Here is a 21,424-nt window from a genome sequence, read left to right on the forward strand (position 1 = left end):
GTATGTATTGTCCTGCTGTATATATATATCCTTATTTAAAATAAAATATTCAAAGGTGGTATATATACTTTAAAGGTTAATAAATTTAGAATTCACATAAGTATAAAGGAGTTAAACACCACCTCTTACCCCTATTATTTCTAAATTCAACTATAGTTTTTTAAAATATTTTATTGCACTTCCTACCAATCTTTGTTCTATAAACCTTTATTCAGTATCAGAGCATAGTGTTTGTGTGTTTATACTTCATATTGGATTTTTTAAACCACTTTTTATGTCAACAGGATAGATATATACCCAATTAGATTCTAACTCCTCCTTATGACTTGTTTATTACATGTGCTAGATAGACATCTTGTAGAAGAACACGGATTTCATCATTTTTTGGTATATTTATCTACTGATCGATAAGCAAAGGTAAGTAATAACTAGATCTAATTACTAACATAGGTATGACACAGATTGCTTTTTACGTGTTTGTGAAGTGATATTATTTTGAAGATGGAGACGAGCATTTTTTTCCATTTCTTCTGAAACAATCTCAGAAGGCCTCAGAATTTACAGAGAAAGCTTCGAGAAAGTTAGGAGAATGATGGATGGAAGGAGGCACTGAAGTGATTGCATCTAATTTCTTGCCACAGATGTTTTGTGAACAGGACACATAGCATTTTGGTTTGCCAGGTTTTAATGAAGTACTTTTAAGAAGTGATTCATTGGTCTCCCAGATTATAATCACATCATCCACATAGCACTTAACACAAATTCTGATTTACTTGGTAAAAGAAACTGAGAATTGGATTAATAATGAAAATTCTGAATGCAGGTACATATTTCAATTTTACAACTGCATTTTAACTACTGTTTCATCCACAAGTAGGATACATCAGTTTTCCTTTCTGACATGTTGCTCGAAATGTATAGTTAGGTGTCCTTGGATGATATCCATGTTTACACATAAATTCAATAATCTCATCTGTTTTAGAATAAAGTTTTTTATCAAGTCTCCATTTTAACTGGATGTTATGTTTTTTCATAATTTCTTCTGAAATTACACATGCATCTGAAGTTAAAAAAATCAACAAAAAGCATTAAGTAGCATACAAATATTTTCCATAGAATTTCAGACTTTCCAGTAGAATCTTTTACACTGGTCCAGGATTTCATTCTCAAAATATTTTCTAAACCAACTCATTGAAAATCCATTATGTAGATTCCATCGTTTTAAACAATTAATGATATAAAAATGAGGTACTATGTTTAATTTAATAATTGTTATAATAAAAGATTCATAATGTCACTATCACATTAAGAGCTTTTATTAAATAACCTTTCATTGCTATAGTTGCTTGAACAAGAATTTTTCAAACTTTATTTTCTCACATATTAATATTTGTTAGCCAAGCATTCAATAGAATTGTTAATCCATAAAAATTCTATTATAAACAGCAAAATATTATACCAATTAAACTGATTTTCCCAGGATCCATGAGAAGATTAAAATATTTACCTAAGCATTTTGGTGGTTCTGACCACTCTCCATTCTGACATACTATGCATCTGTTTCCCTGAAGTTCATGGTAGGACTGGCATTGGTACTCAACTGTCGATCCTGGAGGATATACTGTTGCCGGGAATGAGGTAATTTCTCCGTTGTCTATTGGTGGGGGAGGCCCACATTTTCCTTGAGAGTCTGAAAAATAATTTGATTGAGAGACCAAAGACAAACACAGGTTAAAGAAAGTAAATAAAAGTATAGAACAATCTGTAATATCAAGACTTGTGATTTCTGATGACAGAAATGATTCACTGAAAAAAGTTTAATCACTTAAACTGAGAGTCACACTTTAAGCCCTTCCTTTCACCCCACATGAAAGCACACATAAGACATTAACAAATATGTCTGCTTTGCAGTATTCTGGTATTTAAAGATGTTTTCCTTAATGACTATATGCTAGAGAGATGGATAGCTAAGATAAACAAAGAAAGTTTCTTGGTCTTATATATTAAGCATACTGCAGTGGCTATTGAATTTCTGGTAATTTTTTAATTGATTTTCATTTTTATTACAGGAGAAACATCAGCTTTTTAAATAAAATTCAAAGGATTACAAATGTGTATAATGTGAAAGGGAATTTCTGGCTTCCTGTTCTGGACAAAATGAGACAGGAACATTTCTGCTTATTTATTTCTTCTGCTAAATATTCCCTCTGTTAACTAAAAATCCTGAATGTATTATAAAGACCAACGTAAGATGTTGTGAAGGGTGTAGAAAAGAAGTAGATCTTTTAGTGACCTTGGGATTCAAGGAGTTACACTGCAGTGAGTTGTCTGAGTTTTCACTTTGCCTTGTATGTATCCTGGACTGGGCACTGAGACCACAACCCAGAAATGATCTCATGTTCAGGCAAAATTAACACACACAAAAATGTCCCAGGAAGACTTTGCTTCCTTTAGCCAAAGGTGCAGGAAAGGATCAGCCTAGCAAGAGAAACATTTTTTCACAGTACAGGATTCACTCTAGAGAAACACCATTGAAGAAACCTGAGACAAACCCTCTCCCTACCTTGATCAACAGGGGCCAAGTGTTCAGTCTAGACTTTCACCCACACTGGGAGGGAACAAGACACCTGTCCTTGTGCTTGGACTGCACCCCTGGGGTTTCACAATCTCCTGGAACCTGGGTCCTGCATCTCCCATAAAGGGGCTTTTGCGGATAGATGCTAAATTATTATTGTTGAAGGTGGGATACCAGGAGAGATGTCTTATCCTTTATCTTGCTGACATTGCTCTCTCCTTTGTGCTATTTTTATATTTTATAATTTTTTTCTCTTCTTTCTGTCTGCAGCTTCTGGTTTCTAATAATTTTATATATTCTCTCACTTTTAATTTCCTATTTAGGCAGATTTCTATGGCTTCTTTTCTTCTAGTGACTCAATCACATTACAGTATTTTGGACAGCTATATCTTTGGTTTCCAAGTGCTCATTTTTAAAATCACCTTTATTCAGATATGAATTACATACAATAAGATCCACACATATTAGCATGTGGACCAATGATGTGACAATGTGTACACCTGTGTAACCACAAACCCAACCAAACTAGAGGCAGTTTTCATCTTCCTTTAAAAGTCTGTTGTTTCCTTTCTACTCCACCTCCCCCAACTCTCTTCCTCTAGGAAGCCCATGTTCTTTCTGTCACTATAATTTTGCCTTCCTACAACTTTGTATCATGGATTCATACAGCATGCTTTCTCTTAAATCTGGCTGCTTTATTTCATCCAATGTCAGACCCATTCTTCTGTGTGGTGTCTTGCATCACTAGGTCACTCCTTTCTATTGTGGAGCAGGGTAGCTTTCTGTGGATATAAAATATGTTTATCCATTTTATCCTCTGTTGAGTGACTTCTGGAGTGTTTCCAGGTTGTGGCAGTTATGATTGAGCTATTTAGGAACACTTGAACTCAAGTCTTTGAATGGACATATATTTACTATTTCCTGATATATACCTAAAAGTAAAATTGCTGGGCTATCTGATATGTGCTTGACTGAATCTACAAGAAACTACCATACTGGTTTTCAGGGTGATTGTGCCATCTTACATTCCCATTAGCAATGTGTAAGAGTTCCAGTTGATTCTCATCCTCACCAACAAGCAGGATGATCAGATTTTTTGTTGTTTTAAATTGAGGTGTAGTTGGTTTCCAATACTGTGTTAGTTTCAGGTGTACAGCGTAGTGATTCAATATTTTTGCAGATTATACTCTTATATGTTAAGACAATGACTATAATTCCCTGTGCTATACAGTATATCATTGTCACGTATCTGTTTTGTACATAGTAGTCTGTATCCCTTAATCCCACACCTCTAATTTGTCCCTCCTGACTTCCTTTTCCCCTTTGGTAACCACTAGTTTGTTTTCTATATCTGTAAGTATGTTTCTACTTTGCATATACATTCAGTTGTATTATTTTTTAGATTCCACATATAAATGATATCATACAGTATTTGTCTTTCTCTGTCTAACGTATTTTACTAAGGATAATATTCTCTAGGTCCATCCATGTTGCTGCAAATGGCACTATTTCATTCTTTTTTATGGCTGAGTAGTATTCCACTGTATATATGCAATGGAAAGCACCTAAGCTGGTTGCCAAGGGAGCCACCTTGTGAAGAGAATGTTAGAAGATTCAGTCCCACACCCCTGACCTCCAGGGAGGGAAGAGGGGCTGCAGAATGCATCAACTGCCGATGGCTATTGGGTTAATCAATTTGCCCCTGTGATAAGCCTCCATAAAACACCAAAAGAATGGGATTTTAAGAGATTCCTAGCAGACGAACATGTGGACTTGCTGGGAGAGTGGCCACTAGGAGGGCATGGAAACTCTGCACCTTTCCATGTATCTTGCCCTGTGCATCTCTTCCATCTGCGTGTTGCTGAGTTATATTCCTTAAACTGGGAATCTGGTAAATCAAATGTTTCTTTGAGTTCTATGAGCCACTCTAGCAAATTAATTGAACCTGAAGAGGAAGTCCCAGGAACCTCTAATGTATAGCCAGTAAACAGAAGCACAGATGACAAGCTGGACTTGTGATTGAATTCTGAAGGGGGCGGGGTGGGAGAGCAGTCTTGGGGGCCTGAGCTCTTACCTATGGGATCTGACAATATTTCCAGTTAGACAGTTTTAGAGAATTACTTAGAGGTATGGAAAACACACATACATCATAATAGGAAAGATCATCAAACAATGTGAATGGCATATTTCAGCAGAACTATAAATAGACTTATCTTAAGTTGAAGTAAAGTAAAAGCCATATGTGGTAACTGAAATTTTCAATTTTATAAATTTGGTTTTGCACACCTAAAAAAGGCTAGTTTTCTTCTCTCCCTTTGTCTCCTTCCTTTGGCTCATTCACTAACTTGCCAAATGACCTTGTCAGAATTAAACTGTGCTACGTTTTAAAGCATCATGAGAAAACCATATTTTGACTAGCTTCTTTTGATGCATTGTTATATTATGTGAAATTATTAGGAATTATATTTAAAATGCTGTATATTTGAGAAGCAGTACAATATGTATTATCAAGTTTGTTGATTCTGATTAAAAAATACACTGAAGGGGGCTTCCCTGGTGGCGCAGTCGTTGAGAGTCCGCCTGCCGATGCAGGGGACACGGGTTCGAGCCCCAGTCCGGGAAGATCCCACGTGCCGCGGTGTGGCTGGGCCCGTGAGCCATGGCCGCTGAGCCTGCGCGTCCGGAGCCTGTGCTCCGCAGCGGGAGAGGCCACAGCAGTGAGAGGCCCGCGTACCGCAAAAAAACAAACAAACAAACAAAAAACACTGAAGAAACTATATAATGTGAGAATTATAGTTTTTCACTGTGTACTTGGCTATTGTTTTCTATTAGTACCTACATTAATTTATGTAACTAGACAAGATGATTTTCTAGTGATGATCCAGACATTTGCATGTCTACCTAGACACAGTTGGAACCCTGATACTGAAAAGGTGATAATAGTAGAAACAGCAATAGTGAATATACTAAATACTGTTATCTCTCCATAAAGTATAAAAGAATACAAGATCCCAGAGGACAGTGTTTTGCTTACAGCCACGACTGCATTTAGGAGAGGAGGACCAGCCACCTTCTGCACATGTAACGTTGCTCCGATTATTTGGGAGGCTGTAGCCAGTGTCACACACAAATTTGTACAGTGTCACCTTCCTGGTGTGTTTGTCCTGAAGATGCAGAATGACCATTTTCCACCCAAGGGAAAAAGCACTGTCCTAAAAGCCAAAAGATGACAGATACAAATCTTGCAATGAAAGAGCATTACATTTTGCGAACTTCAAAAGAGAAATCAAGTACAAAATTTTTGTTTCTTAAAAATTAGGCCATGCATGTAAAAAATTAAAATGCCATGCCAGTAATTAAGACGAATATAGAAAAAATTTACATTTGTAAAGCTACTTTCTACAAACAGCTTCTCACAACGAGCAATGACATAGATCATCTTTGCTGGCCCCTCTGGTTCCCGCTGCTATGACTGTCCAGGCTCTGTGATGCCTTCAGGCAGAGCCTCTCCGCTCACTGAGCACACTGGATAATTCATCCGGACAATGAGGAGGGTGTTTACTCACTGAGACACTTTGGTTTTGGTGACCATCCTTCCTGTGTACAGATTATTCGATTCCAGAGTAATTGTGAAGGGGACACAAAGCTGTGATCACAGGTGTAGTAGAAATATTTCCCTATGTCAACTGGGAAGATTTGTTTATAACTGTTTTCATCATACATGGTTCCATGTTTTATCTCTGGAAAATCACACGTTCTTCCTTAAGAAAAGAAATAGTATCCTACATTAATGAATAGTTCTACTTATGTTAATAATCCCATTGTTGAATTTATTATTCTATTTAGCTTCATTATTCCACTTGCATTAGTGACCGAGATCTGACACAATGTATAACTAAGAGTACATAGGTACTTGAGGAGTTCAGGATGTTTAAGTTCTTTGGAAGCATTTTCAAGATTAAAATCACACAGAAAAATGTAAACGCTGAGGAAGAGAACAAAAGTGGTTCTATGTAGTAAACCTCCCAGATCTAAGACATTTGCTTCTGGAGGGATGGGAGGACTGTCTGTAGTTCTTCTTTCATTTCTTGTGCCTCTTCTTCCTGTGTCTTCCACAGAGATTCCCCCGCATCTCAGCCCCTTCCATCCCTCCTCTCCCAGTCCGCATCACATGTTGCATAGGAGACATATACGAACAAATATACATTCACATATGAATATATATATTCATATACATATAGTCATACATGTATATATGACTATGTCTAACCTTTTCAGTGAAGACAATTTGAATGTAAAATATTCATAAAGGAAAAATATTAGCAACAAAAAACCACTAAGATATAATTACTAACTGGTGATGAATGTCCTCTAAAAATATGTATGTAAGAATTTAAATATACTTGAGTGGAAAATAGAAAAATACTTTTTGATTATTACTGTACACTCAAAATGTGTAAGTATGATTGTACTTATTTGCTTGGGCTGCCATACAAAGTACTATAAATGGGGAAGCTTAAAAAAAAGAAATTTATTTTCTCACAATTCTAGAGGTGAGAGGTCCAAGATCAAGGTATCAGAACGGCTGCTTTCTTCTGTGGTCTGTCTCCTTGGCTTGTAGATGACCGTCTTCTCGCTGTGTCTTCACGAGGTTTTCCCTCTATGGGTCTGTGTCCTAATTTCCTCCTCTGATTCTGACACCCAATTTATTGAATCGGAACCCATCATAATGACCTCATTTTAACTTAAATTACCTCTTTAAAGGCCATACCTTCATGTACAGACACATTCTGAGCTCCTGGGAGTTAGAACTTCAACATATGAATTTTGGAGGACAGAATTCAACCTGTGTCCATCCACTAAATACACAAAGATGTTTCTATTTACACACAGGTGTGCTTCCACAAAATGGCTTCCATTCTCTGTTGAAAAACCTTGTTGCAACCCAAGCTTATGGGGCTTTCAGCTCAAAGGTTACTTTTAGAAAGTGTTCAGTGAATGAGAATAGTTTACATTGGACAGGAATCATTGTTGTATTGTTATTGTTGTGGCTGATAAAAGAAATTGCCCAAATATAGACTTAAATAGCATACAAAACCAACCATGCAAAAAATTATTTAGATTCATTCTTCTTGTAAATTAAAAATAACAAATAGTGTTTCGTATTCTAATCATAAATGGTGCAATGAGAAATCCTCAAGCATATTAGAGGTTTTGTTAACAATAACTTGGAAAGGAGATTTTGATTTTAAAAGAAATAAGACACTTTAAAAAGATATTATGATGGATCCACAGAGTTGTAAAAGAATGAAATAAACATAATTGTGTCAATGAAATCTTAAAGATGTGTACATGTAAAATTAGAATTAATATACAAAAATAAAGTGCTCCTTAATTTAAAGATAAGTGAAAGGATCCACAATATTTGTTATGTTATAAAAGATAATTTTTGACATAGAACAATTGCATTCAGGTAAATTAATATAGAAAATTTCACTATAAATGTGAAAACACATCAATGAACAATGTGCTAGGGTTAACGCTCTAAAACTTATTTATTTGCCCAACAATTACTTCTGACCTCAGAAATGTAAAGTAAAATTAATTGTCATTCCACTGGAATTAAGAATTTACTATACTTTTTGTTGAAATAGATATTTCTTTTAACCTGCTGTTTATTTTATTGAAATATTAAATTGATCATGATGTCAATGACTTTTAACAGCTGTATGAAATTATAATTAAAACACAGTAAACTAAATATATTTGAAATGTCTGATTTAATGAGTTTTGACCTATAAGTCCATAAAACTATCACCATATGCAAGATTATAAAGATATCCATCACTCCCAAATATTTCCTTGCATTAAAAATAAGAAACCTCCATCCATTTTGAAGTCAGAAGCTAGCCTGTGACTTTTTCCTAATGTTGTGTGAGCATATTCACTTATCTTTATAATCAGCGTTGAGAGCCCTTTTGCTGTGGAATTCAAAAAAAAGAAAAAACATAATTTTTTTGCGTTTTCCCTTAAGAGAATATAAGATAATTTTCCTGTGAGGTTACACTCTATCATGATGACACAATACAGACAATTCCTATTAGTCTATCATTAAAATATAAAGACAGGTGAAAGTAGATAAAACGTGGAGTTACATTCAAGAGGGAAGCTGAGTGTTCAGAAGTGTTTCAACTTACCTTGTGCATGAGCACAGGAAACCCACAGGGTCAGGATGACATTGAATAGTAACAGCATGTTATATATTCCCAAAGGCACGTTCATACAAATATTCCAGTTGTGTTGTTTGGTTGTTTAGCAGTTTGTCAAATGTGACTCTGAACTTAAGGACATTACTATGACGCTAGTTAACTGAGGTCACTTAGTAAATATCAAAGTTCAAACAGCTTTGCAAAATCCCTGAATTACGGGTAGTGGTTTCACAACAATATCTTAAATTCATTCCTTGATAAGTACTTGTACAACCTTTTTGGGGGACAGTAATAGGCGGGCTCCAGAAGTGATATAAAACACTAATTGTTAAAGTAAACACTTCTTTAAAATAGGTGGACTTCTTTCTCAACCAGGTGAATCATATGTGAATAACTGAGTCCATGTCACTATCACTTTCTCATGTCTTTTATTTACCTTCATCCAGCTTCTTTGCTTAGGGGTCTAGGAAAACCAACGTGTATTCGGATCTTATTCTATCATCTGTATTTTCTTGTGCTTAGGGAAGCACTGATTTTTTTTTTTTAACTTATGTAGAATCACACTAGTGAGTACAAGAGTTTCAGCATATTCTTGGCATTAAATATTCTTTCATATGATTGAGGCACCTTCTTTTTTTTTTTTTTTATTCAGATGCACACAATGATATCCCTTTTGTCGTAGGAATATAACTCAAAAATCCTCACCTGGTCTTTCACTAACTTAATTACACTTATTCTCTATTTTATTTATATATAAATATTTATATAGTCAATTCTATTCAACGTAATGTAAAATACAATTCTTTAATATAAGAGAATTGCTTTCAAACAGATAATTAATATGGAAAATATAGTATTACTATAAAGGAAAAGAAAAACCAGTCGCAGATGTCAGAGAGTTAACTCATTGAAATTATTTATTTTCTTAATATAACTACAATAGTTTCAAAATATAAAATAATTTATTAATATATGTAATTAAGACTTCCAGAATAGCAAAATAGCTTATATCAAACTAAACCTTCTATGAATAAAAATTATTTGCTAACACAAATTATAACAGTGACTGCTTGAGAGAGTAAAAGCTAGCAGAAAATAGAAAGTGTCCAACCTCTGAAAGAATGGAACCAAACTGTGAGATCCGTATTTACCCATTTTCTGAACTTAGAACACACTCATATACACATGGTGATGAGTGGTTGAGCTCCAGGAGGAAGCAAGAGTTTGTTTTTTGTGACAATTTAGGGACCTGTGTGTGGGGCAGGCAGGACATCTGCCGTGTGAGAGGAGAAATCCATGAAGCCCCACCAGGGAAATTCCCGATAATCTTCACGTTATTCCTTAAATTATCTACTAAATCCACATAGCATTTATGGGCTGAAGTTCCAATATCAGATAAAATAGAATTCAAAAGAGGATTATCAGAGAATAATGAAGAGTATTTTATAATAATAAATAATTCAGATAATGTTGAATTCACCAAGGCAAAAGAAAAAGAGGCATGTAAGGACAGAGTAAAACATAATTATGTAATATTTAAAAATTAAGGATTCTACAAAAAAGGCTATTAGAAATAATATATACAAAACTTTATACAGAAACCAAAATTGAAAAAATATTATAAAGGGCACCACCTTTTATAAATACTCTAAAAACTGTATTAAGAAATACATTTGACAAAATATTTTAAGACAGCTACACTGAAAACTGCAAAACATTGCTGAGAAAAATATTAAAAGACAAATCAAGGAAGGAGAAGATGATGAACTTGGATTGGAACGTTTAACATTATAAAGATGTCAATTTTTCCCAATTAGTTTATGGGGTTTTTTTTGTTTTTTGTTTTTTAAAGAAGATGTTGGGGGTAGGAGTTTATTAATTAATTAATTTATTTTTGCTGTATTGGGTCTTCGTTTCCGTGCGAAGGCTTTCTCTAGTTGTGGCAAGCGGGGGCCATTCTTCATCGCGGTGTGCGGGCCTCTCACTATCGCGGCCTCTCTTGCTGCGGAGCACAAGCTCCAGACGCGCAGGCTCAGTAGTTGTGGCTCACGGGCCCAGTTGCCCCGCGGCATATGGGATCCTCCCAGACCAGGGCTTGAACCTGTGTCCCCTGCACCAGCAGGCAGATTCTCAACCACTGTGCCACCAGGGAAGCCCTAGTTTATGTTTTGAACATGACCCAAGAAAAATTCTTTGAATTTTTGTGAATTCCAAAAATGTAGGCTATTGCTGCATTTCATTTGCTGTCATGTGAGTTCCTTGATCAGAAGCAATGATGTGTGGATTACCGCTATGTGGATAAGTGCACAGAGGGTTGATTTGGCAGAGGCTTGTGTGTAGGGAAGGCAAATCCATTCCCAGGCTGAGTATCTATTTCAGGAAGGACAAAACACAGCCCCTTCCATGATGGAAGTGTCCAAAGTAATCAACCTGCCATCAGGTGGCTGGCTGATCACCCAAGGGATTGTGCCTCACCAAAAACTCATCTGATCTCTGCTGCTAGGAGACGGGGCCCTCAGCAGTGGCTAATCAGATAGGCTTTGGGGATAGGAAGTCCATGTTTCTGATCCCACAGATCACCTCCATTCCTATTACCATGGCCATTGTACATGACCCCACCAGGAAATGACAGCAGTGGCTGGGGACAGAGTCTGACTGGAATCCATCAAAGAGGTCACCCTATCCACTGGATCCATAAATCTGCATCTGCTGAGATCAGTCTTTGCTGAGCATCACATAGGATATAAATATCCTCACCTTTTTTGCTCATCAGCGAGATCTATCCACATACCTCTTTCCATCTCCTTGTGACCAATTTTCCTACCAATGTTCAGGACCCCATTCCTTCCCACTTGAACATCAGACATCCCGTGTAGTTGGAAATTTAATTTGCACTGTAATCCACCTACTCGTAGGATCAGACTCTGGGTTTACTTTCCAGAGATCTCAGCTGTGGGGATACAGGAGATAAGGGTTTCTTTCAGGGTCAACAGAGAAACTTTAAGGGCATTTATGCAGCATCTGAACTGTGGATTTGAACTCTGAGCTCAACCTTTTCTTTCCCCACTTTGTCTCGTGCAATGAAGATCAACCAACCAATCCAATTCTTCTCATTAGCTTGACAAAAATGTTCTATGATATCAAATACTTGCCACATATAAATATGATTGGAAGTACCCAGTGTTGATATCTTGTGTATCTCTCTTGTCACATCATGCCACAGACTATTGGTGCCCTCTTCCCTAGGGGTAGTAGATTCATTAGTGATGTTAAAAATATCAGATTTGAGAATAAATTGCAGAAATCCCAGGAACAGGTTAGAAAATTTATCCTGAAGATTTTCTTTCTTTAGGATCTCTCATTACCAAAATCTGTAGTAGTCAAAGTTCTCTTTAGAAGAACAGAAGCAATATCCTATATCAGTAAAACACACACACACAGGAAATGACAGAGTGACAAACACAGATGTTGAGGTTTGTGTTAAGGAATTGGCTCATGTGATTGGGCAGGCTGGCAAGTCTGGAACCTGCAGGGCAGGGAGAAGCCTGGAAGCCCAGGAAGGGCATGTGTTGCAGTTTTGAGTTTGAAGGCTGTCTAGAGGCAGAGTTCCTTCTTCCTGGAAGGAGCTCAATGTTTTCTCTTAAAGGCTTCAACAGATTGGATGAAGTACACCCACATTACAGAAGGTGCTTTGCTTTGTTCATAGTCTGTGAATAGATGTTAATCATGTCTTTAAAATGCCTTCACAGAAATATCTAGACTGATAATTTGACCAGGCACCTGAGTAGTGTAGTCTAGCCAAGTTGGCACAAAATTAACCAGCACAGTGATGACCCTGCATATTTAGTTTAGAAGATTCCTAACTGACTGTGGAAGATCCACCTGATTTCTTCTTGCTGCTTGTAGTAAAATATGTGAGATAAGATGTAAATTGAAGGATGAACTGTCAAGCAAAAAGGAACCAGCTTGAGATGATTTGAAAATTCTCAGCCTATTCACATAGTGTATTCACCAATCAAGGCCAGAGTGAGGCTGCATAATTCTTTGCTTAAAAGGTTAGGCATGTGACTTGAGATCCAAGCAATTGTCTCAGCCTAAGTCAGAAGAAACACTATTATCCAGGGAAGATCTGGAACGTACCCTCACGTCTGAGAGCTTGTACCTATTAGTGCACAAGAGACTGACAAGATTTTTGAGAATGTTATACTAACAGAAATGCTTCCAGCAGGGAACGAAAGGGACAGGGCTCATGCAAATAAAGGAGGAAAGTCTCCAAAGATTGGGCCATGCATACAGAGGCCTGGGCCAACAGGGACTGTTTCAGCTGAGAAAGTGGGGTCGCCTCCCTGGTGGTCCAAAAAGTTGGGGCTGCCACCCCAGGGGGCCCAAGTACAGAGCATGAATTTCACAGAGGAGTGTTCTCTGTTCTTGGAAACTAATGAGATTTCTCCTGCTGGGTTTTGGATTTCCTTGAGACCTGAGACCCCCTTTTTAAAATTTCTATTTCTCCATTTTATAATGGTAATATCTATCCTATATGGGTCTTAACATTTTATTTTGGAAGCATATTACTTGTTTTCTGGGCTCACAGAGTTGCACATGAATAAGAATTTTGCCCAAGGATGGACCAGAAACTGAGTCTTCCCCATAAGTGATTTAGAAGATATTTAGATGAAACTTGGGCCTTAGAGTTGATGCTGGAAAGGGTTAAAACTTTGGGGGATGTTCGGATTGAGTGAATATATTTTACATATGGGGAAGATAAAAATTTGAGAGGCTACAATGTGGATTGTTATGTGTTGAACAGTGTCCCTCAAAAGATTTTTTAGAGTCCTTACACCCAAGACTTAAAAGTATTACCTTATTTGGAATTAGTGTGTCTAAAAGATGTAATCAAGTGAAGATGAGGTCATTATGGTGGGCTGCAGTGAAATATGACTGATGTCCACTTAAGAAGAAGAAAATACCAGGTAAAGACAAAGCACATAGAGAGAATATTTTGTGACCAGAGAGGCAAAGATTAGAATGATGCAGCTGCAAGCCAAGAAACACCCAGACTGATGGCCACTTCCAGAAGCTACAGAGCAGCAAAGAAAATTCTATCAGTTTTCAGAGAGAGCATGGTATAAAAAACACAAATGGAAGCAAAAGGAAACAAGTGCTATTGTTAGTCTTAGGGAGGCCCCAATCGTATTTATAAGGACTCCACCCTGAGGACTTCATTTAATCCTAATCACCTTCCAGAGATCATACCTCGTAATCCCATCATATTAGGGGGTTCGGTTTCAACATTGGGATTTTGGGGGATACATTCCATCTTCTTTCCAATATTAATAGCTCCTTGAAAAACAGCTAACTTCAGTTCTCTTTCATGTGTATTGATACATTTACTATGTTGCCAATTGCTACCTGAATTCAGGTCATAAATTGGTTAGAAGAGATTTGTAGTTAATGCAGATCTCAAATGTATATTGATGATGATATGATAATATTGGAAACTGAAGAATAAGTATCAATGGTTTTAACTCCAGTAGTGAAACATGTGACTAACAGAAGCTGGCCAATAAGAACAAAGGTCTAGGGACTTCCCTGCTGGCACAGTGATTAAGAATCTGCCTGCCAATGCAAGGGACACGGGTTCGAGCCCTGATCTGGGAAGATCTCACCTGCCGTGAAGCAACTAAGCCCATGTGCCACAACTACTGAGCCTGTACTCTAGAGCCCGCATGCCACAACTACTGAGCCCGCATGCCACAACTACTGAAGCCCATGCGCCTGGAGCCTGTGCTCCCCAACAAGAGAAGACACCACAATGAGAAGCCTGTGCACCGCAATGAAGAGTAGCCCCGCTCAACACAACTAGAGAAAGCCCGAGTGCATCAGCAAAGACCCAACACAACCAAAAATAAATAAATTTTTTTTTTAAAAAAGAAAAGAACAAAGGACTATCCACCCACCAGTTGATGGACACTTGGATTATTCCCAGTTTGTGGCTATTCATTCCAGAAAAGCAAAACTATAGGCACAGAAGACGAATCAAGGGTCCCAGACGCTAGGGTTGGAAGGAGCAGATTGTCTGCACAGGAACCTCTTCAGATTATAGAACCGTCTATAGCTTGAGTAGACGGTGCTTGCGCAACTGAATACATTTGTCAGAACTCACTGAACTGTCTGCTTAAAAAGTGTAAGCTTTACAGAAGCTTCAAGATGGCAGAAGAATGAGACGAGGAGATCACCTTCGTCCCCACAGATACATCAGAAATACATCTACACGTGGAACAGCCCCTACAGAACACCTACTGAACGCTGGCAGAAGACCTCAGACCTCCCAAAAGGCAAGAAACTCCCCACGTACCTGGGTAGGGCAAAAGGAAAAAGGATAAACAGAGACAAAAGAATAGGGACGGGACCTGCACCAGTGGGAGGGAGCCGTGAAGGAGGAAAGGTTTCCACACACTAGAAGCCCCTTTGCGGGCGGAGACTGCGGGTGGCAGAGGCGGGGAGTTTCGAAGCCACGGAGGAGAGCGTAGCAACAGGGCTGCGGAGGGCAAAGCGGAGAGATTCCCGCACAGAGGATCAGTACCGACCGGCACTTACCAGCCCGAGAGGCTTGTCTGCTCCCACGCCGGGGTGGGCTGGGGCTGGGAGCTGAGGCTTGGGCTTCGGTCGGAGCGCAGGGAGAGGACTGGGGGTGGCGGCGTGAACACAGTCTGCAGGGGGCTAGTGCACCACGGACAGCCGAAAGGGTGTCCGGGGAAAAGTCTGGACCTGCCGAAGAGGCAAGAGACTTTTTCTTCCCTCTTTGTTTCCTGGTGCACGAGGAGAGGGGATTAAGAGCACTGCTTAAAGGAGCTCCAGAGTCTGGGCGCGAGCCGCGGCTAACAGCGTGGACCGCAGAGACGGGCATGAGACGCTAAGGCTGCTGCTGCCGCCACCAAGAAGCCTGTGTGCGAGCACAGGTCACTATCCACACCCCCCTTCCCGGGAACCCGTGCAGCCCGCCACTGCCAGGGCCCCGTGATCCAGGGACAACTTCCCCAGGAGAACGCTCGGCGTGCCTCAGGCTGGTGCAACGTCACGCCGGCCTCTGCCGCTGCAGGCTCGCCCCGCATCCGTGCCCCTCCCTCCCCCGCGGCCTGAGTGAGCCGGAGCCCCCGATTCAGCGGCTCCTTTAACCCCGTCCTGTCTGAGCGAAGAACAGACGCCCTCCGGCGACCTACGCGCAGAGGCGGGGCCACATCCAAAGCTGAGCCCTGGGAGCTGTGAGAACAAAGAGAAAGGGAAATCTCCCCCAGCAGACTCAGGAGCAGCGAATTAAATCTCCACAATCAACTTGATGTACCCTGCATCTGTGGAATACCTGAATAGACAACGAATCATCCCAAATTGAGGAGGTGGACTTTGGGAGCAGCGATATATATATATTTTTTTCCCCTTTTTCTCTTTGTGAGTGTGTATGTGTATGCTTCTGCGTGTGATTTTGTCTGTATAGCTTTGTTTTTACCATTTGTTGTAGCGTTCTGCCAGTCCATTTTTCTTTTCTTTTTTTTTTTAATATAGTTTTTAGTGTTTCTTATCACTGGTGGATTGGTTTCTTGGTTTGGTTGCTCTCTTATTTCTTTTTTTTTTAATTACTTTAACTTTTTTTTAATAATTATTTTTTATTTTAATAACTTTATTTTATTTCATTTAATTTTATTTTTTTCTTTCTTGCCTTCAATTTTTCTTGCTTTTATTCTGAGCCGTGTGGATGACAGGCTCATGGTGCTCTGGCTGGTGTCAGGGCTGTGCCTATGAGGTGGGAGAGCCAAATTCAGGACATTGGTCCACCAGAGACCTCCCAGCTCCACGTAATATAAAATTGCGAAAATCTCCCAGAGATCTGCATCTCAATGCCAAGACCAAGCTTCACTAAATGACCAGCAAGCTACAGTGCTGGACACCCTATGCCAAACAACTAGCAAGACAGGAGCACAACCCCACCCATTAGCAGGGAGGCTGCCTAAAAGCATAAGGTCACAGACACCCCAAACACCACCAGACGAAGACCTGACCACCAAAAAGACAAAATCCAGCCTCATCCACCAGAACACAGGCACCAGTCCCCTCCACCAGGAAGCCTACACAATCCACTGAACCAACCTTACCCACTGGGAACAGACACCAAAAACAAAGGGAGCTACAAACCTGCAGCCTGTGAAAAGGAGACCCTGAACACAGTAAGTTAAGCAAAATGAGAAGACAGAGAAACACACAACAGATGAAGGAGCAAGGTAAAAACCCACCAGACCTAACAAATGAAGAGGAAAAAGGGAGTCTACCTGAAAAAGAATTCAGAATAATGACAGTAAAGATGAACAAAATCTGGGAAATACAAAGGAGAAAATACAAGAAACGTTTAAGAAGGACCTAGAAGAACTAAAGAGCAAACAAAAAATGATGAACAACAAAATAAATGAAATTAAAAATTCTCTAGAAGGAATCAATAGCACAATAACTGAGGCAGAAGAATGGATAAGTGTCCTGGAAGATAAAATAGTTGAAATAACAACTGCAGGGCAGAGTAAAGAAAAAAGAATGAAAAGAATTGAGGACAGCCTCAGAGACCTCTGGGACAACATTAAATGCACCAACATTCGAATTATAGGGATCCCAGAAGATGAAGAGAAAAAGAAAGGGACTGAGAAAATATTTGAAGAGATTATAGTTGAAAACTTCCCTAATATGGGAAAGGAAATAGTTAATCAAGTCCAGGAAGCACAGAGTGTCCCATACAGGAAAAATCCAAGGAGAAACATGCTAAGACATATTACTAAAACTATCAAAAATTCAGTACAAAGAAAACATACTAAAAGCAGCAAGGGAAAAACAACAAATAACATAGAAGGGAATCCCCATAAGGTTAAGAGCTAATCTTTCAGCAGACACTCTGCAAGGCAGAAGGGAGTGGCAGGATATATTTAAAGTGAGGAAAGGGGAAAAACCTACAACCAAGATTACTCTACCCAGCAAAAATCTCATTCAGAATTGACGGAGAAATTAAAACCTTTACAGACAAGCAAAATCTAAGAGAATTCAGCACCACCAAACCAGCTTTACAACAAATGCTAAAGGAACTTCTCTAGGCAGGAAACACAAGAGAAGGAAAAAACGTACAATAACAAACCCAAACCAATTAAGAAAATGGTAATAGGAACATACATATCGATAATTACCTTAAACGTGAATGGATTAAATGCTCCAAACAAAAGACACAGGCTTGCTGAATGGATACAAAAACAAGACCCATATATATGCTGTCTACAAGAGACCTACTTCATACCTAGGGACACATATAGACTGAAAGTGAGGGGATGGAAAAAGATATTCCATGCAAATGGAAATCAAAAGAAAGCTGGAGTAGCAATTCTCATATCAGACAAAATAGACTTTAAAACAAAGACAATTACAAGAGACAAAGAAGGACACTACATAATGATCAAGGGATCAATCCAAGAAGAAGATACAGCAATTGTAAATATTTACACACCTAACATAGGAGCACCTCAATACGTAAGGCAAATACTAACAGCCATAAAAGGGGAAATCGACAGTAACACAATCATAGTAGGGTACTTTAACACCCCACTTTCACCAATGGACAGATCATCCAAAATGAAAATAAATAAGGAAACACAAGCTTTAAATGATACATTAAACAAGATGGACTTAATTGATATTTATAGGACATTCCATGCAAAAACAATACAATACAATACAATTTCTTCTCAAGTGCTCATGGAACATTCTCCAGGATAGATCATATCCTGGGTCACAAATCAAGCCTTGGTACATTTAAGAAAATTGAAATCATATCAAGTATCTTTTCCAACCACAATGCTATGAGACTAGATATCAATTACAGGAAAAAATCTGTAAAAAATACAAACATATGGGGGCTAAACAATACACTATTTCATAACCAAGAGATCATTGAGGAAATCAAAGAGGAAATCAAAAAATACCTAGAAACAAATGACAATGAAATGATGACGACCCAAAACCTATGTGATCCAGCAAGAGCAGTCCTAAGAGGGAAGTTTATGGCAATACGATCGTACCTTAAGAATCAAGAAACATCTCAAATAAACAACCTAACCTTACACCTATAGCAATTAGAGAAAGAAGAACAAAAAACCCCTAAGTTAGCAGAAGGAAAGAAATCATAAATATCAGAGCAGAAATAAATGAAAAAGAAATTAAGGAAGTGATAGCAAAGATTGATAAAACTAAAAGCTGGTTCTATGAGAAGATAAACAAAATTGATAAACCATTAACCAGACTCATCAAGAAAAAAAGGAAGACACAAATCAACAGAAGTAGAAATGAAAAAGGAGAAATAACAACTGACACTGCAGAAATACAAAGGATCCTGAGAGATGACTACAAACAACCATATGCCAATAAAATGGACAACCTGGAATAAACAGACAAATTCTTAGAAAAGCACAGCCTTCTGAGACTGAACCAAGAAGAAGCAGAAAATATAAACAGACCAATCACAAGCAATGAAATTGAAACTGTGATTAAAAATCTTCCAACAAACAAAAGCCCAGGACCAGATGGCTTCACAGGATAATTCTATCCAACATTTAGAGAAGAGCTAACACCTACCCTTCTCAAACTCTTCCATAATATAGCAGAGGGAGGAACACTCCCAAACTCATTCTACGAGGCCACCATCACTCTGATACCAAAACCAGACAAAAATGTCACAAAGAAAGAAAACTACAGGCCAATATCACTGATGAACATAGATGCAAAAATCCTCAACAAAATACTAGCAAAGAGAATGCAACAGCACATTAAAAGAATCACACACCATGATCAAGTGGGGTTTATCTGAGGAATGCAAGGATTCTTCAGTATACGCTAATCAATCAATGTGATACACCATATTCACAAATTGAAGGAGAAAAACCATATGATCATCACAATAGATGTAGAAAAAAGCTTTCTACAAAATTCAACACACACTTATGATAAAAACCCTACAGAAAGTAGGCATAGAGGGAACTTACCTCAATAAAATAAAGGACATTATGACAAACCCACAGCCAACATCGTCCTCAATGTTGAAAAACTAAAACCATTTCAAATAAAATCAGGAACAACACAAGGTTGCCAACTGTCACCACTATTATTCAACATTGTTTTGGAAGTTTTAGCCACAGCAATCAGAGAAGGAAAAGAAATAAAAGGAATCCAAATCGGAAAAGAAGAAGTAAAACTGTCATGGTTTGCAAATGACATGGTACTATATATAAACAATCCTAAAGATGCCACCAAAAAGCTACCAGAGCTAATCAATGAATTTGATAAGGTAGCAGGATACAAAATGAATGCGCAGAAATCTCTTTCATTCTTACACACTAATGATGAAAAATCTGAAAGTGAAATTAAGAAAACACTCCAATTTACCACTGCAACAAAAAGAATAAAATACCTAGGAATAAACCTATCTAAGGAGACAAAAGACCTGTAGGCAGAAAACTATAAGACACTGATGAAAGAAATTAAAAATGATACAAACAGGTGGAGAGATAGACCATGTCCTTGGATTGGAAGAATCAACATTGTGAAAATGACTCTACTACCCAAAGCAATCTACAGATTCAATGCAATCCCTATCAAACTACCACTGGCGGGCTTCCCTGGTGGTGCAGTGGTTGAGAGTCCGCCTGCTGAGGCAGGGGACATGGGTTCGTGCCCCGGTCTGGGAAGATCCCACATGCCGTGGAGCAGCTGGACCTGTGAGCCATGGCCGCTGAGCCTGGGCATCCGAAGCCTGTGCTCCACAACGGGAGAGGCCACAACAGTGAGAGGCCCGCATATCGCAAAAAACAAAACAAAACAAGAAACAAACAAAAATACTCCCACTGTTATTTTTCACAGAACTAGGACAAAAAATTTCAAAATTTGTATGGAAACAGAAAAGACCCCGAATAGCCAAAGCAATCTTGAGAATGAAAAACGGAGCTGGAGGAATCAGGCTCACTGAGTCCAGATGATACTACAAAGCTACAGTAATCAAGACAGTATGGTACTGGCACAAAAACAGAAATATAGATCAATGGAACAGGATAGAAAGCCCAGAGATAAATCCACGCACATATGGTCACCTTAGTTTTTATAAAGGAGGCAAGAGTATACAATGGAGAAAAGACAGCCTCTTCAATAAGTGGTGCTGGGAAAACTGGAAAGCTACATGTAGAGGAATGAAATTAGAACACATCCTAACACCATACACAAAAATAAACTCAAAATGGATTAAAGACCTAAATGTAAGATCAGATACTATCAAACTCTTAGAGGAAAACATAGGCAGAACACTCTTTGACATAAATCACAGCAAGATCTTTTTTACCCACCTCCCGGAGAAATGGAAATAAAAACAAAAATAAACAAATGGGACCTAATGAAACTTCAAAGCTTTTGCACAGCAAAGGAAACCATAAAGAATATGAAAAGACAACACTCCAAATGGGAGAAAAAATTCGCAAATGAAGCAACTGACAAAGGATTAATCTCCAAAATTTACAAGCAGCACATGCAGCTCAATATCAATAAAACAAACAACCCAATCCAAAAATGGGCAGAA

At 38.4% G+C, this 21,424-nt stretch overlaps 1 protein-coding gene across 1 annotated transcript in view; it reads right to left on the reverse strand.

The window, feature by feature from the left end:
• Nucleotides 1-673: 673 nt before the first annotated feature.
• The window catches only part of LOC114898206 (complement factor H-like), a 118,362-nt gene continuing 97,611 nt past the window's right edge, over nucleotides 674-21,424 (reverse strand). Inside the window, exon 22 of the mRNA XM_029227346.1 lies at nucleotides 674-1,060. Within this exon, the coding sequence (XP_029083179.1) occupies nucleotides 864-1,060 (197 nt within the window). The 3' untranslated portion in view covers nucleotides 674-863. The remainder of the gene's footprint in view (nucleotides 1,061-21,424) is intronic.

The sequence above is a fragment of the Monodon monoceros genome, unplaced genomic scaffold (genome assembly GCF_005190385.1).
Source record: "Monodon monoceros isolate NGI ecotype Baffin Bay Population unplaced genomic scaffold, NGI_Narwhal_1 Super_Scaffold_18, whole genome shotgun sequence".
NCBI lineage: Eukaryota > Metazoa > Chordata > Mammalia > Artiodactyla > Monodontidae > Monodon > Monodon monoceros.